Source organism: Arvicanthis niloticus, chromosome 5, assembly GCF_011762505.2.
Source record: "Arvicanthis niloticus isolate mArvNil1 chromosome 5, mArvNil1.pat.X, whole genome shotgun sequence".
In the NCBI taxonomy this organism is placed as follows: domain Eukaryota; kingdom Metazoa; phylum Chordata; class Mammalia; order Rodentia; family Muridae; genus Arvicanthis; species Arvicanthis niloticus.
Window position 1 is genome coordinate 638580 of NC_047662.1, and position 16421 is coordinate 655000.

Here is a 16421-nt window from a genome sequence, read left to right on the forward strand (position 1 = left end):
ATGATATGGTATTTTGAGAACTTTAAAAAAAAAAAATCAGTATTCATACACAATACAGAACAAAACTGTTCCGTTTAAACAAATTCTTCACTATGTTATGGGACCACAATAGCAACTACACTTACAGTAAAATTTAAATAGGTTCCTGAGAACGCTTTAGAAGTTAGGTATGCAGAATTAAGGAGGCTGATGGACAGAATCTTGGGTGCTGGAGGACAGACTGAACTACCTAGCAAGATTTTGCTTTTAATAAAGGTTATTTAAAGAAAACAAACAATCACAGAACCTCTTGGCAGTGGCACAAGATCAAACCTCTCAAGTCAAAGCCATCAGTTGGACTTAACCCCAACACCCATGTTTTGTGTTTTTCTTTTTGGTGCTTTTACCTACATGTATCAAATGACAGCAACTGTGGATGTAGACAAATTACTTAAAACAAACATACCAGAAGGAAAAGCAAACAGTTATTCCCCAAAGTCTATTATGAGTTTATGCTTTCGGCAAAAATTCCACTTATCTTCACATTTAGACACACCTGAGGACAGATGCAAACAGCTGTGACCACCACAGAAAAAGCAAAGTTGCTCATACCTCCCTCTGCTGAATGGCTACGATGTCGACGTTTCTCTTTTCTTTTCTCATCTTTTCTGTGATGAGCCTTTTCTTTCCGAGACATTTGCTGGGGTGGTTTGATGGCCAGAGAATCATCCTCCTCTCCTCTGAAAGAGATGAGTAATACCGTGACAGTACGTGTAGAGAACCAGTGTCTATTCAGAGAAAATCATCATTCCCAACAGAGAGAACATGAGAACCAGTGTGGTCCGTAGAGCAGGTGCACCTCTCTACATAGAGGGGTGTGTTCATTTTACTCATTTCCTTGATTGTGGTGATGGTTTCATGGCCAAGGTAAAATATGTCAAGTCGCACATTATATGCAATTCATTTAATTATTTATACTTCAATAAGGCTGTTAAAGTCCTGTAATTTTATTAACTTTAACAAATAAAAAGGTCATTTAACAGAACCCTCAAGTAATTCTTTAACACCAAGAATTACATTCTGGAAGAATTTACACTCTGACCTTCTCAGAAGCACTTCCCTTAGTTATCTTATAGGATGGGAGAAGAAACCAAATGATATCACCACACTGAAAGGACTATCAGACATCACTACTGCTGACACTGGCCCCTCTGAACTCAACTTTGTATTACTTCCAAAACTGTAGACTTGCAATACAGGATAAACACTTAAATGTATTATCTAAATGGTGCTGGCTTGATTGAAGATATCACAAAGAAGGGAATACATAATTATTTGGACTTCATAATAACTGACTCCATACAAAAGCAATTTCACATGTGAGACAAACTTCAGGTCAAAATATAAACTTTAAATAGGCAGGTATGGTGTCACATACTTTTAAATCCCAGCACTTTTGAGGCAGAGGCAAGTGGATTTCTGAGTTCAAGGATTTATATAGTGAGTTCCAGGACAGGTAGGACTATATAGAGACCCTGTCTCAAATAAACAAACAAATAAAATACAAAAAAAAATTTTAATAAATTCATTTATGTGTATGAGTGTTTTCCGTCATATACGTATGTATATTATGCGTGTTCATGGAGGTCAGAGGGGGATCAGATTTTCTGGAAGTGGCCTTATATAAGGTTGAGAGTCACCATGACCATAGAATGCTGGAACCAAACCTGTAGACTTGTAATACAGGATATAAAAATAACAAGTGCTCTTAAACACTAAGCCGTCTCTCCATCCCCCAAACCTTTTCCAAGTAATACTGACAAAAGGCAGGCTAGGGCACTAGAGAAAAGGCTGAGTAGTTAGGAACATTCGTTGTTCTTGAACAAGACCCAAGTTCAGTTCCCAGGACCCACACTGGGCATCTCTTTTGGGTCCTGTGGATGAAGTAACTCTCCCTCCCCCCCCCCCCAAACACACACACACACATACATACACACACACACTCTCTCTCTCATACACACAAACACATACACACTCTCACACAGTCTCTCTTACCTCTCTCTCTCCCTCCCTCCCTCCCTCCTTCCCTCCCTCCCTCCCTCCCTCTCTGCAATCAAATTGCAAAAACAAAACCCATGTTTTAAGTAGTTTGTGATTCTGCGTTGGGATGCATTCACAGCTAACCCAGGGCACATGGGGCCCATGGGCTACAGGCTAAATATGACAACACCTTAAATTCTCTCACCTATCTTCCATAGAATCTTCTCTTCTATATGGTGAGTTCCTGATTGTGATTTCCATTCGGTGATCTCTCAGCTCCCCCTCCTCAAGGGAATCCCTTTTGGAATCCCGGTCATCAGACTAAGAAGCAAAGAAAAATGAAGCATTAAGTCATTTTCCTTATTAATAACCTTTCTTCTTTTTCTATCTTTGAAAAATAATGTTATGTAGCTCCAGATAGTTTTTGAGTTAGAAACCTGCCTCAGTCTTTGAAAAACTAAGGTCACATTATCATACATATCTCACTAGATATATACACATACATACACACACATATACATATGGAAGTATATGTATGTATACACATATATACACACCCACATACATACATACAAATATATACATATAAATATATATATATATAAATATATATTTTGTATTGCACTGGCAGGCTTTGAACTCAAGAGATCTGCCGGCCTCAGCCTCTTGAGTTCTTGAGTGTTAGGATTAAAGGTTGTACAGACTAAACGTATCTTGAATAACAACTGACGTTAGCTAACCAACTCTAAATATAAATTTTTTGAATAAAGACTTTACAAAATATAACTTTTGTTCAAAACTCATGTAATTAACATCACTTTTTTTTTTTTTTTTTTTTGGTAATCTGAAACCCGAGAACAGAAAGTTTAAAACATCATACATGCTAAGGGACATGAGACTCTATGCAAACAACTTTAGCTTTTCTGAGCCAAAATTAAGACCTTAATTGGATTTTTACACAACAAATTCAACATACATACATTGACAATAAGAAGCACTTATGTCAATGTTTCTCGTGCAGTCACCTAACAGCTCTTGAGTATATCATCATCCAAACCATGGCTATTACAAAACACTCATTTTAACTGCAAGGGAAGTCCCCACTCTATTAAAAATGCTTAGTAAATGGTATTATGAATATACTAATAATGAAATGAGAAAAATTAGTCTGGTGGCACTAATGACTCTAGGTTCAGAACATTTTATTTTTTAACAAGATATTCTCGTTTAGATAAAGCTTCAGTGTGTTATTAATCTACCTTCAATGTCAACTGAGTATATGAATGTTTTTGTTAATTTTAGAATAGATTTTGGGCTCACCTGTGACATTTGGAAGTACAAAAGAACTTCACCGAAGAAGCGTTGTTCTAATGGAAAAATGAGGGCAAAGAAATTAAATCTTCTTTAAGAAAACCACTTACTTAAAAAACATAGCTTACATTTTTTAAGCGTTTTATCTCTGCTTTCTCCTCTTGCTCTTTCCTTCGTTTCTTTTCCTGGAGAATTTCATCTAACGTTTTCACTTTCCAAGAGTCCTTTTCATCACCCATTTGAGTTAAAACACTGCAAAAAGAAAAATAATTCAAGCAACCTCGGGACACAGAAAGCTACAGTCTGTTGCTCTGTCCTTTCCGAACACTTAAGTCTAAGCATCAGTGTTTCAGAATAAGTCCCGGAAGTACCGGTAGGTAGGAAGGATTCTGCCTGAATATAATGTCGTTTCTGTCATTCCTGTAAGGTTTTGGGTAACTCAGTTTACCTCAGTTCAGTTTTCCGTAAAACGCAATCATCATCATCATCATCATCATCATCCACGTAATGGTACTGTTCTAGGATGAAAGACCATCCAGTTCAAACCTCTTATTTCAGTGTCTCGCACCCAACAAAATCTGCCTTAGGTGTCAAAAGGTTGTATGAGAAAGCTCCAGGACGCAGGAAGGCCTGGGTGACAGGTAAGATCAAGGTGTACTGTCAAACACTGGACTCAGGGACGGAGTCCGACTTCTGAGGGTTTAGTCACGTAAACCAGAGGCAGGGGCTGGCTCCGGGGAGCCCCAGGGCCTGGTGCCGCCACAACCCTCAGCCTCGGCTGCTCTCAGCTCTGTGTGGAGCAAGACCGGTCGCGGCAGCGGTGTGTCGCTAGCCGCGATTCTTCGGAAGCGCCGTAAGCCCGCGTCCGACCCCCACGCCGCCACTCACCCCTGCGCCGCTTCAGCCGCCGCAGCCGGTCCTGGAGTCTAGGAAAAAACCAGCGGCCGGCGCGCGCCAGGATTGTCGTCACTTCCTTCGCGGAAGCCTTCTGATGACGTACAATGACGACGGCGAACCGGGGGTGTGCTCTGCTTTTTTTTTTTTTTTCCCCTCAGCTATCCCCTGAACACAACGGACACGTCCTAACTTCCTGAGTACCTCCGCTAACGACGCACGGCTGGGAGGCTAAAATCAAAGTCGCGTCTGGCGCCGCCCTACGGTGTCTCTAAGAGATGACGTTTGAGACGCTGCGCCCAAGCGTCATTGGATGATGGCCAGACTGAGGCTCCGAAGACTCTGGGCCAAGCCTCCCCTTGCACCTCCGCGTTGCCTGGCAGGGCTACCTCCAGGCACTCGGTAACATTGGCAGCAGGTCGAACAGCCTTTGCACTCGCGACAAGCTCCTTGTGCTACTCGACCTTCCACTACCAGACATTTGTTTCTACCCTTCAGTTCTACTAGGCCCTCCAAAGTGGAGTCGCGTTAGAGGATCATGCTATCAAATGGAGAAACAAGTGTCTTTATAATCTACCCAGGACTCAGGAAGCCGAATTCCCAGATAGGCTAGTTAACGTCTGAGATGAGGAAGTCACCTGAACAAGAAAAGAACATTGAAACAAATCCAGTTTCCTCCGCCACCCTCTTCTGCTTGGCCAATGTTTGGGTTTCTATGTTATTGTTTTGCTTTAAGACAGGGTTTAGTAAGTAGACCTGGCCTCTATCTCTCTTGACTGTATTTCTCCGTATTCTTTTTGTTTTCATTCTAATTGCTGAATCTCAAAGAAAATTAAGATCTCCAGGCCGCCGGGCAGTGGTGGCGCACGCCTTTAATCCCAGCACTTGGGAGGCAGAGGCAGGCGGATTTCTGAGTTCGGGGCCAGCCTGGTCTACGGAGTGAGTTCCAGGACAGCTAGAACTACACAGAGAAACCCTGTCTCAAAAAAACAAAAAACAAGCAAAAGATCTCCAGGCCGGGCAGTGGTGGCGCACGCCTTTAATCCCAGCACTTGGGAGGCAGAGACAGGTGGATTCCTGAGTTCGAGCCCAGCCTGGTCTACAGAGCGAGTTCCGGGACAGCCAGGACTACACAGAGATACCCTGTCTCGAAAAACAAACAAAAAGAAAGATCTCCAGATTGTAATTTTGTCTTGATACTTCTCAAAAGTGGCTTACTTAAACCACCTGAAGGTCTTAAATAGGGTTCTACGATCCCACTAAAAACCTATTAACCCCGGGCTTATGGAAGAGAGGGCAGAAAGGAAAATTCCTGCTGCTTGTCTTGGTAAGGTTATCCTGGGAGTTTTGGGAGGGAAAAGGTGGAGAGCTCCTTTAATCCCAGCATGTGGGAGGCAGAGGCAGGAGGATCTTGTGAGTTTGAGGTGAGCCTGATTGTTGCTCAAAGTTAGTACAGGAGAAAGCCAGGGCTACAAAAGAAGCACTGTCTCAAAAAAAAAAAAAAAAAAAAAAAGCTACATAATTGAACTTCTTGAGTTTGGGGGCAGAAACAAAATGAAAAGGAAGCCACCATCAGTTATGGCTGTGAAATGGTAAGACACAAAAGAATATAACTAGTGCATGAAAAAAAAAATGAGGGGCATTGGAGTGAAACACTTTGTGATCCCACCTCTTACTTTGCCTCCAGAGTTATCAGTGACCTGGAAACCAAGTCTGATTTTAGTAGTATAAATAAAAGAGTTATACAAGCTAGGTGGTGGTGGCACATACCTTTGATCTCATCACTTCGGGGGCAGAGGCAGGTGGATCTGTAAGTTCAAAGCTGGCTAGACCACAGAAGAGTTATAGGACAGCCAGGGTTATACAGAAAAACCTTGTGTCAAAAAAGAAAAAAACAACCAAACAAAAGAAAACAGTTACATGTTTTCATATTCATACAAGAAAAATTGGCAGCTTGAATAAAAAGATTGAGGAGGCTACTGCAGGGTTAATTACAGAATACCAATTTATTTCAGGAATCACTGGATTATCTAACAATTCTTTTTTAAGGACACATTAATATAATTATTTAAATACTGAAAGAGGTGAAGTACAAAACAGTATACATTTTATGATGTGTTTTAGTTCCTTAGTATTGTTTGGTATAAAGCAAATACTTAGCGTTGATGTAGACAATTACCCACCCTAAACTGTGGCCTTTTCCAAACTGCCAACACTGAAGAAACAGACTCACAATTATCTCCAAATCCAGACATTACAAATGAATTTAATATGCAGCTTGAGTCCTAGAAATGAAAAGTAAAAACAAACAAAAGCCCCGCAAGCACACAACTTGCCAACTTGATTTGTTTCAAACTAAACTTGTTAGAAAGGGTCCAACAGCCACCAAAGTAAGGGTCAGAGTCCCCAGGAAAACATAGTTCAGAGACACAGAAGTTAAAACCTACTACACTCTGAGTTGTGGTGGGTACTATTTGTCTACAATCAGCATGTCCTGTTCTAATTCACGGGGAAAGCAAAGGCATTTATAAACTAAGAAAAACAGGCTGGAGGCCATGTCTCAGAGAAAGAATAGCAGCCTAGCGTTACTGAAGCTCTGATTTCTATCCCTAGCACAACAACCAAAGGGTCGGGAATGAAGAGATGAAGAGGCCTCCCACAGGGAGGTCAATATTTTTATGTTAAGGAAAAACAAAAGACTGTTGCTCAAAGGCAGGAGAGTCAGGGCAATCTCAGAGGAATCCACATGGCTTCCTATCTGTAGAGATGACAGAGCTCTGGCTGTCCTGGAATTGGCTCTCTAGACCAGGCTAGCCTCAAATTCAAAGAGAATCACCTGCCTCTGCCTCTGCCTCCTGAATGCTGGGATTAAAAGTGTAGATCACCACCACCACCTGAGGACGGATTATAATCCTAATATATGAGAAATTATGATCATAAAAGTTTTTTTGAAACTTGGTCTCAATATGTAGCCCAAACTGGCCTTGTAGTTTAGACTATGTAGTCTAATGCCTTCAAAATACTAAGATTATACGAATGTGCCATCATGACCTGGTTTAAAAACAAAACAGGAGCTGGTAAGATGGCTGATCTTCAAGAGGACCCAAATTCAATTCCCAGGAGCCACATGGCAGCTCATAGCTATCTGTAATTCCAGTTCCATGGGATACAACACCCTCACACAAACACACATGCAGGCAAAACACCAATGCATATAAAACAATAAAGAATATTTTTCTTGTCTTTTAGTAGTGGAAGTTTTGGGGTTTTTGTTGTTGTTGTTGTCTCTCCTTTATCCCTCTGTCCCAAGTATGCTGCTGGGGATCAACCAAAGAGTTTCACATGGCATGCCGGTAATGTGCCACTAAAGTGTACGCCAAATCCTGAAAGTGTTAAAAAAAAAAAAAAAAAAAAAAAAAAAACTCTTTATCTATTTATCTGGTTTTTCAAGACAGGGTTTCTCTGTGTTGCCCTGGCTGTGCTGGAACTTGCTCTGTAGACCTGACTGCCCTCAAACTCACAGAGATACACTTGCCTCTGCCTCCCAAGTGCTAGGATTAAAGGGATGTACCACCACCACCCAACAAATGTATTTAAAAATTTAAGGGGTGTGTGTGTGTGTGTGTGTGTGCATACATGAACCCATGTACAGATGCTCAGAAAAGCCAGAGGCATCAGGATCCCTAAAGCTGGAGTTATAGGAAGTTGGTGAAGCACTCTACAAGAGTTCTGAGAACTGAACTTGGGTCCTCAGGAAGAAACACACTACTAGTTCTTAACCACTAGGCTGTTTCTATAGCCCCTAGAAGATTTTTTGAAATTAGAAATGTGTATATCTTTTAACTGTGTGTGCAGTGAGTAAGCAGATGGCTGGCTCAGAAGGTCAATCCAGTGTTCTGTTTACAACAGACCAGACAATGACATAGACTCAGGAGGAATTATCCAGGACATGGAATGACACGTGGTGTCAATATTTGTACATGTACATCAGTAACAATTCATGAAGAACATAGTATTCTATGAAAGTATTAACAAAGTTAATTAAAAATATTGTTATGGTATGGTCATAATAAATGGTCAAGTGGGGCCATTCCAGGGCTCTCAACCCAGCACTGTCCTGGAAGACCTGAAAGAAGCGGCTGATTCCATGATCTTCCCACCTATGCGGACAAGTCTCAAGAACAGCTTTACAGGAAGTCGCTTTAAGAAAAATCTTTGTTCTTGTTTCTAGTCCAAAAACGTAGAAAATCAAAACAGGCTGAGTCTGGAGATGTGGGGAAGGGGTGGCCAGAGCAAGTCACAATGGGCCATTTCCTAATTACACAAAGGACACAGGCAGAAACTCCAAACAACACTAAGAAGCCAGGTATGTGGAACTCTGAGTATACTGAGACAAGGTCTGTGGGAAGGCCAGAGATCTTCCAACCAATACCCACAAACATGTGTTCTTCTGTATCAGCAGCTCCACAGCCAGATTTGAGTAGACAGGACTACTGCACAGATTAATCCAACATCTGCCATCTACCCTCCACTGGATCTTTATTTTGAGAAGAGCAAAGAGGAAGGAATTAGAAACCTGGGCAAAGTCAAATGAGAGAACAGCTTCACAATGGAGGTGGGTGACCTTACATAGCATAGCAAAGACAAACCTAGCCAGTGTCCAGCTCAGGTCGCTTCTTTAGAAAGGTGGCTTGTAGATTAAAAGGCCTCATTTTGATCCATCATCATGGAAGATGACTTTTTCAAGTAAATAAAATGTAGACATAAATAATTATTGCTTGTTGTCACCCCAATCTATCTCTTTGAGGGGCTTTTTTCATACTTTCCAGGTAAGAAGCCAACTTTGGAACCAGTGAACCACCATGGGCACATTAAGACTTACAGCAGTGAGGACCAGTGAGACTCGGACAAGAAAGTGACAGTGGCTACAGCTACAAGTAATGGAGAGAGTCTTAAAGACTGGCTGGCAACAGACTGCAGGCCACACACAACTCACAAAGTGTTGAATAATGTAGAACCTCAGCCTCTTACTCCCAAGGCCCCACTGTTGTCCTCCACTCTACCTTAAGCTCTGGGCACCTGGTGGCTCCGGCAGTCATCATATGACCCCTGATGATGAGCCAGCTGTGTGTGTAGACTTTGATGTACCTGACATGCAGACAACACTCCAGAAACCTCTACAGGCACCTGCTCTGTCAAAAAGCAGTGTACCTTTAACTAAAACATAGCCTGTATACACAATGCTCTTTAAAACTTCCCTGTCATCCATTCTGAAGGGAAATCTTCACAGGGTAGCCAACTGGGCCATTCAGAACAGCCCACTTCACATTCATCATACTCAAAATGGAAAAGCACTCCAGAGCATGTTTGAATTAGATATCTGTCCCCAACTTCCTAGAGTGGGGCAGTCATCAAATGGGCAGCAGAAACATGGGACAACAGCCCTGGAGCAGAGTAGCTCAGTGTAGCAGAAGCCAAGGAGAGGATACTTTTCCTTCACATAGCATTGTCCCTCCGTGGCAGGAGCCACTGGTCTGTTGTGCCTGCTACTCTGGTTTCTCAGGGTTTTGTGGCTCCATGCTAGAGTCATTGGCATCTGGAATGTCTGTTTCATAGACTGTCAAGAACCAACAGGCTTCAGTGCCTGTGATGGTGGTGGTGGGCATAGAAAAGTTTAGGTCTCCTGGATGGCATCAAGCAGACAGCAACTCAGGTTAGTACTGGAGCCTGTGCTTATTCCACAGTTGGCCCCACTGAGACCTTGGCCCAATTGCAGGCTGGGCACTGAGACACTGGTTCACTTGCAGCCAGGGGAGTTGTAGGTCATTTGATTCCTCCTTCGGGGCTCTGCCAGGCAGAAGCTGATTCCTGAATCCCCCATCTAATGTCCAGGAAGGAGCAAGACACCTGCCCTGCATCATATCCTTCTCTGTTCCAGCTCAGAGTACAGAAGGACGGTCTGGGCCTGGACACAGCATCAGGTGATCAGTGGTGCTGTCTAGAGTCCTGAGGAACCAGTGGCTCTGTGTCATCTTCTGGGCCTCGGCTGGTGGCTGTGACCAGACTCTGCATAGTCTCCTGCTGATACTGCCTGGCCTTGTTGTAGAGCAAGACACCCACTGTGACAAGGATGGTGCCAATGGCAGACAGGCTGGTGATTTTGTTTCCAAAAACGATGATGCTGAGCCAGATAGACAAGGCGTGCTTCACAGTACTGGCGACACTACAGCAGTAGAGATAACAGTCAGACTCTGGATTCACACCTACACAGGGTATAGCCTGCTGCTAGCAGTGACTACAAATGTCACACAATGCAACAGTGCTGCGTTGTCCATCCAGGGTCTCAGCCCCAAGAGGGACCTGGATAAGGCGCCTACCACAGAGGGATGGGGAGCATTATGGGGTGTTGCCTGCTTCTTTGTTCTTTTATTTCTCAGGTTTACTATCTTTTTTAATGAAAACTTTGAAAACAAGGGCTGAAGAAATGTTCCAGTAGGTAAGAGCAATGGGTGCTCTTTTAGAGGACCTGGGTTTGGTTTCCAGCACTCAGATGGTGGGTCAAATTGTCTCTAACTCCAGTCCCAGAGAATCCAATGCCCTCTTCTGGCCTCCACAGGCACCAAGCATACACATGATGTACACACATATACACCAGACACCCCTCCGGAAAAAAAAAGAAAAAAGAAAAAAGAAAAGTCCATTCACATTAAATAACTTAAAGAAGAAAAACCTCAAAGAAAGTACAGAAACACTAACATATCCCCCACTACCTGAGATTGATGACTGACACCTTGTCACATCTGCTTCAGCTTTGTCTCTTTCCTGCTGTTATAGCCCAGGCCAACATCTATCTCTCTAAATAGATAAGGCTGCTTTAATCCTGCCTCTGCTTCCTAATTACTGTGATTATAAAAGTGCATTATCACACCCAGTTTGGCCTTAGTTTTGTCTTCTTTTTAAAATGTCTTATTTTTTATTTCGCTTTTTGTGTATGTGTACAAAGAATCTTTTATAAGCACCACCTATCAATAAAAAGCTTATGGCAATGAGCTGATGCAGGAAATAGGAGGCGGGACATCCGGCATGGATGGAGACAATCTGGAAGATAGTCAGAGGTGAGAGATGTTTGCCCCAGAACGTTGAGACCTGTAGGTAGCTGAACTCAGGTTAGAATAATAGAGGTAATAATTAAAGAGCAAGTCAGAGAACAAGACAAAACTTATGGCCTGGGCATTTATTAAGAAATAGTCTCAGAGTCAGTATTTCTGGGAATTAAGTGGTCAGGAAGAAAAATTAGTTTTTACATGTGTGAGTTTTCCTGCATGTCTCTATGTGCACACATTCCTGATTGGTGCTCACAGAAGTATGGGGAGGGTATGAGATCTCCTGGAAATGGAGCTTTTGGGTGGTTGTAAATCACCATGTGGGTGCTGGGAATCAATTCCAGGTCTTCTTCAAGAGCAACAAGTGCTCTGCTCCTCAAAGTTATTTACCTCTCTAGCTCCTCATTAGTTTTTTTGAGACAAGGTCTTGATATATATATATATTTACCCTAGGCTGGCCTTGAACTTGCAGGGGTTCTCCTGCATTAGTGTCCTGAACGCTGGAATTACAAAAGTATGCAACCATGCTGCTGCATTTATTTAAACTAAAATGTTTATTTTATTCTGTGTGTATGTGCATGTACCAGACTGTATGTTTGTTCACCATGTGTGTGTAGGAGACCACATAGGTCAGAAGAGGTGTTAGACCCCCTGGAACTGGAGTAATACATGGTTGTGAGCTGTAGTGTAGGTGCTTCCGACTGAGCCCTGGTCCTCTGTAAGAGCAGGGCACACTCAACGCTGAGGCATCTTCCAGCACCTGGACTAAGACAGTTTAAAGACAAGATATTGTGGGGTGTACATACATGCATGTGTGTGTGTGTGTTGGGGTGTGGAGAGAAAGAATCTTCATCATGGATCCTAGTCTTGCCTCTAACTATTCTCTTTTTAACTCCTGAGGACTATGGCAACACCTACAGCAACATTGTGATATTTTGCCCCTAAATTCTTCAGCTTACTTCCTATAACAGAATGAGACAAACTCCATGCATACTGTCAAGATCCTTACAGCCCTGAGGGGAAAAACAACCTTAAGAGGCTATAATTTGCTAAGTTAAACTGGTCCCATGCACATATTTGGACCAAGTAGTAACAGTAAATAAGAAATACATGAAAAGGTCTGTACTTTTGTTCTGTTGGGCTGGGATTATGGATAACTTAATTTTTATACTTTCTGCCCTTTTGAACATTCTATGATGAGAACAATGGGTTCTATGTGGTAGACATGCCTGGAATTAACTGACCACAGACAGAAATATCTGGGAGAAAAACTGAGCCTATATTAAGTGTGTATGGACTTTTTTCCTTATTACTCTCTAAAGATACAGCGTAACAGTTATTTATAGCATTTATGTAGCACTGTTAGTCCTAAATGCAAAGTCCTTGTCATTGTATACAAGGAATTTAAGATCTGTGGATTTTGAGTCAGGTATGCTAATACATGCCTGTGATCCCAGCATTTGAGAGAGAGCAGCAGGAATATTATGGAATTTTATAGTTTCCTTGGCGATATATTGGGTCCCAGGCCAGCACAGGCTATGTATGAGAACATTTCAAAAAGAAAAAGTGATCTGTGAATCTTAGCACTGTTGGATGTTCTTGGAACCAGTCTCTGTCAGATACTATGGGATGTCTGTGCGTATCTGTTACTTCCACAACAGAAACAAAACTTTTTAAATCAAAGATTATTTATTTTGAAAATTTATTTAATTGCTTTTTTTTTTTTTTTTTTGAGGCAAGGTTTCTCTTTATAGCCCTGGCTATCCTAGAACTTCCTTCATAGACCAGGCATGCCTTGAACTCACAGAGATGCTCCTACCTCCGCCTCCTGAGTGCTAGAATTAAAGGTGTGTGTCACCACTGCTTGGTATGAGGCTATATTTTTATTTATGTGTATGGAAGTTTTGTCTGTATGTAAGTATGAGTGTGATATATGTGTAGTAACCAAGGAGACAACAAGAAGGGAGGTTTGAACCCCTGGAGCTGCAGGTACAGGTGGTTGTTAATTACCATGTGGGAGGAGCCATCAAACCAAGAAGAGCAGCCAGTGGTCTTAACCACTGAGCCATCTCTCCAGCACCTCTTTTTCTTTTTGAAGAATCGCCAACACGGAAAATGAAATATCAAGCCAGGCAAGGTGACACATGCCTTTAATCCCAGCCTGAGGAAGGCAGAAGCAGGTGTATCTGTATAAATTCTAAGCCATCCTGGTCTAGAGAGTGAGTTCCAGGCCACCAGAGGTACACAGAGAAATCTGTCTTTAAAAAAAAAACCAAAAAACAGAAAGACAGAATGACAGAAAGAAAGTGATCAAACTCAAATAAAGAAAGCACTCTTGTTTGTCACTGTACTTCAACAGTAAGTACTCAGAAATAACATGTGGCCACCAGTGCCTGTCTGGGACAATACAAACAGATATCCCATTATCTAGACAACTCTGACAGCTCTGCTGTAGATAGACAAAGAATCTCAGAAAAATTTAAGCAACATGGATTTCTAGGTAAAAGTTCCATGCAAATCTACTTCATGTAGTGATGGCACAGAAAATCTAATGTATCCTAATGTTCCACTCACCTGAAAGTCACAGGGGAGATCTTTCCCATCAGGGCATATGCAGTGACACTCTGAAGGTGAAACAAGGCGCCGTCTGTCAGCAGCAACAGCACGATGTCCTGGCTGTAGCTGAAGCTCTTCCCACTCCTACCAATCACAGGGACATCCTATGGACAAAACAAAGGGACACTCTTCAGGCCTGTGTCTCCCTGTCACTGTCACTGTCACTGCTGAGAGGATATGATGTCACTGGTGCCCAGTAACTGAAAATCAGGAATGCTGAGAGCACTGTGCCTCTTTATCAAGACTCAGTATGTACACAGATTGCTATAGAAGAAACTGAAACTCCTGTGCACTGCTAATGGGAAATAAAATGTTTCAACCAACCATTACAGTTCCAAGACTATATTCCCAAGACACATCCCCATTTGTAAAGGACACATAGATATGAGAAATACCTTTATCATGTGTGTAACTGTGGGGCAAGGTAAAGGCTATGTCCCACCGAATGATCACTAAAGACTTCCCAGTGCAACATGTTTTAAGGAAAAAAGTTTATACAGACATGCACTTTTGTAAGCTGAGAGACTCAAGGAAATACATCATGAGTGTATCTGTATCTACAGGCTCACTGGATGGCCATTTAGGGAAGGGGGCTGAGGATGGGGGAATCCTCTCAGTTTGGTTTCAAATACTGACATAGGTGGCTGTGGGGACACATTTGTTTAATACTAGCAATCAAGAGGCAGAGGCAGGCATATCTCTTAGTCTGAGGCCAACCTGGTCTACATAGCAACTTTCAGGCCAACCAGAACTACATATCAGACCTATCTCAAAACAACAAAAACTTCTGTTGACTATTCCTTTTTTTTCGAGACAGGGTTTCTCTGTGTAGCCTTGGCTGTCCAGGAACTCACTGTAGACCAGGCTAGCCTCCTAATCTACTCACAGAGATCTGCCTGCCTCTGCCTCCCAAGTGTTGGGATTAAAGGTGTGTGCCAACACTCAGCTCTATTGACAGCCCGCCCTTCTCCTCAACTGCCACAGGGCAGCAGAAGCCCCAGGGTTGTGGGTGCCAGGCTGGAAACCCACCATGAAGAAGGTCCATGCTGGAATCAGCAAGGCCACAGCAGCAGCACTGGTGTAGAATTGCAGTTCCGGGGCCCTGCAGTGACAGAAGATACTTGCTTGGGTATAGGCCTCTACGCAGGTACTTTTGGGGGAAAATCTAAAGAATCAACAATCTACAACTGTGTCTCCTACAATGACAGTGCTGCCCTTGGCTCCCTAGGATGGAGGGTTATCATGAACTGAACTGCCTCTTTGGTGGTCTGAGGAGTAAGTTGGGAAACAAAGACCTGTCAAAGCTGCTCAAAACAATCAAAGTGAGTTCAGGCTCCCAGAGGTCATTCAGAGCTGTACAATGATCAAAAAGTCCTACTGGGCCTTATGAAATTAGATTCAATATTGGACATGGTAGTGCATACTTTGATCCCAGGGCTTGAGAGGCAGAGGCAAAGATCACAGGATCTTTGTGAAGTCAAGGCCTGGTCTATATAGCAAGCTCTAGGACAGCTAGGACTACATAGGGAGTTGCTGTCTCATCTCCTCCCCACTCCACCTCCACATACTATGGCCCTCCAACTACTGCCGCCAGACACAAAAATAGAAACTGGAAATCCTCTTACTAGGGATACTTACGAGAACCTGTATTTGTCCCCACTGAGAAGCTTTTTTGAAAAAACATTCTGCAAACTAGAACAAAGACAAAAATGTTAACATTGGTAAATGAGTAAGGAGCTGATGACAATGGCTGCAAAGGCAGTCAGCCAGCCACTGGCACTGACTTTTGGGAGGTCAATCCTGTACCAGGTGTGTCTAGGCATCATCTCATTGAGAAATAGAACTGTGCCTATTGTCCCTACAGACAAGTAAATAGAGAATGCAGAACCTGAATGGCCTGCCATATCAGACATCAGAGGACCACGGGGGTCTTGATCTGCACACTCTGAAAAACCCAACAAGGGAAACAGAGGCAAGAATATTAGAAGTTCAAGGTCATATTCACAGGCATCTTCACAGTTAGAAGCCAGCCTGGGCCATGTAGGATCTGGTTCCAAACACCAAAAGGGCTGGAAAGAGAGATAAGGTATTAAGAGCACTTGTTACTCTTACAAGAGGACACAGGTTTGGTTCCTAGAACTGACATGGTGCTCACCACCTTCTACAACTCAGGTGCCAGGGCATCCTACATCCTCTTCTGACCTCGATGGGCCTCTGAGGGTATCAGGTACACATATGATACACAAACATACATGTAGGCAAAACACTCATACATCTACAATAAAAAGAAATCTAAGTCAGGAGTGACACACCCTTGATCCTGGCACTCAGGAGGCAGAAGCAGGCAACTCTCTGTGTGTTCAAAGACAGCCTGGTCTACATAGTAAGTTCCAGGACAGCCAAGGCTAAGTAGAGAGAACCTATCTCAAACAAACAAACAAAGAAAATCTAAACTAAAATAAGTAAGGTACGCAAGCA

The 16421-nt window shown here is 42.7% G+C and overlaps 2 protein-coding genes and 1 long non-coding RNA gene across 12 annotated transcripts in view; 1 reads left to right on the forward strand and 2 right to left on the reverse strand.

Annotated features, from left to right (window-relative positions):
* LOC117708297 (cyclin-dependent kinase 11B) overlaps positions 1-4358 on the reverse strand; it is a 23702-nt gene extending 19344 nt beyond the window's left edge. For 2 of the 7 annotated variants that reach the window (XM_034501814.2, XM_034501812.2), the window contains exons 1-4: positions 4219-4358; positions 3459-3582; positions 2225-2340; positions 592-719 (exon numbers count right to left, since the gene is read on the reverse strand). In XM_034501814.2, the coding sequence (XP_034357705.1) occupies positions 592-719; positions 2225-2340; positions 3459-3569 (355 nt within the window). In that variant the 5' untranslated portion in view covers positions 3570-3582; positions 4219-4358. Of the gene's footprint in view, positions 1-591; positions 720-2224; positions 2341-3339; positions 3583-3778; positions 3961-4218 lie in introns of all 7 variants that reach the window. The other 5 variants (XM_034501817.2, XM_076933574.1, XM_076933573.1 and 2 more) reach the window with 5 other exon arrangements.
* On the forward strand, positions 4356-9411 carry LOC143442256 (uncharacterized). The gene is made up of 2 exons (XR_013110278.1): positions 4356-5551; positions 8456-9411. It is a non-coding gene; the product is annotated as an uncharacterized LOC143442256 (long non-coding RNA).
* Positions 6212-16421, reverse strand: part of Slc35e2b (solute carrier family 35 member E2B) — a 26652-nt gene continuing 16442 nt past the window's right edge. For 2 of the 4 annotated variants that reach the window (XM_076933576.1, XM_034501820.2), the window contains exons 6-9: positions 15582-15635; positions 14973-15045; positions 13902-14047; positions 6212-10447 (exon numbers count right to left, since the gene is read on the reverse strand). In XM_076933576.1, coding sequence (XP_076789691.1) covers positions 10210-10447; positions 13902-14047; positions 14973-15045; positions 15582-15635 — 511 coding nt within the window. In that variant the 3' untranslated portion in view covers positions 6212-10209. Of the gene's footprint in view, positions 10448-10476; positions 10886-13901; positions 14048-14972; positions 15046-15581; positions 15636-16421 lie in introns of those variants that run through there. The other 2 variants (XM_034501821.2, XM_076933577.1) reach the window with 2 other exon arrangements.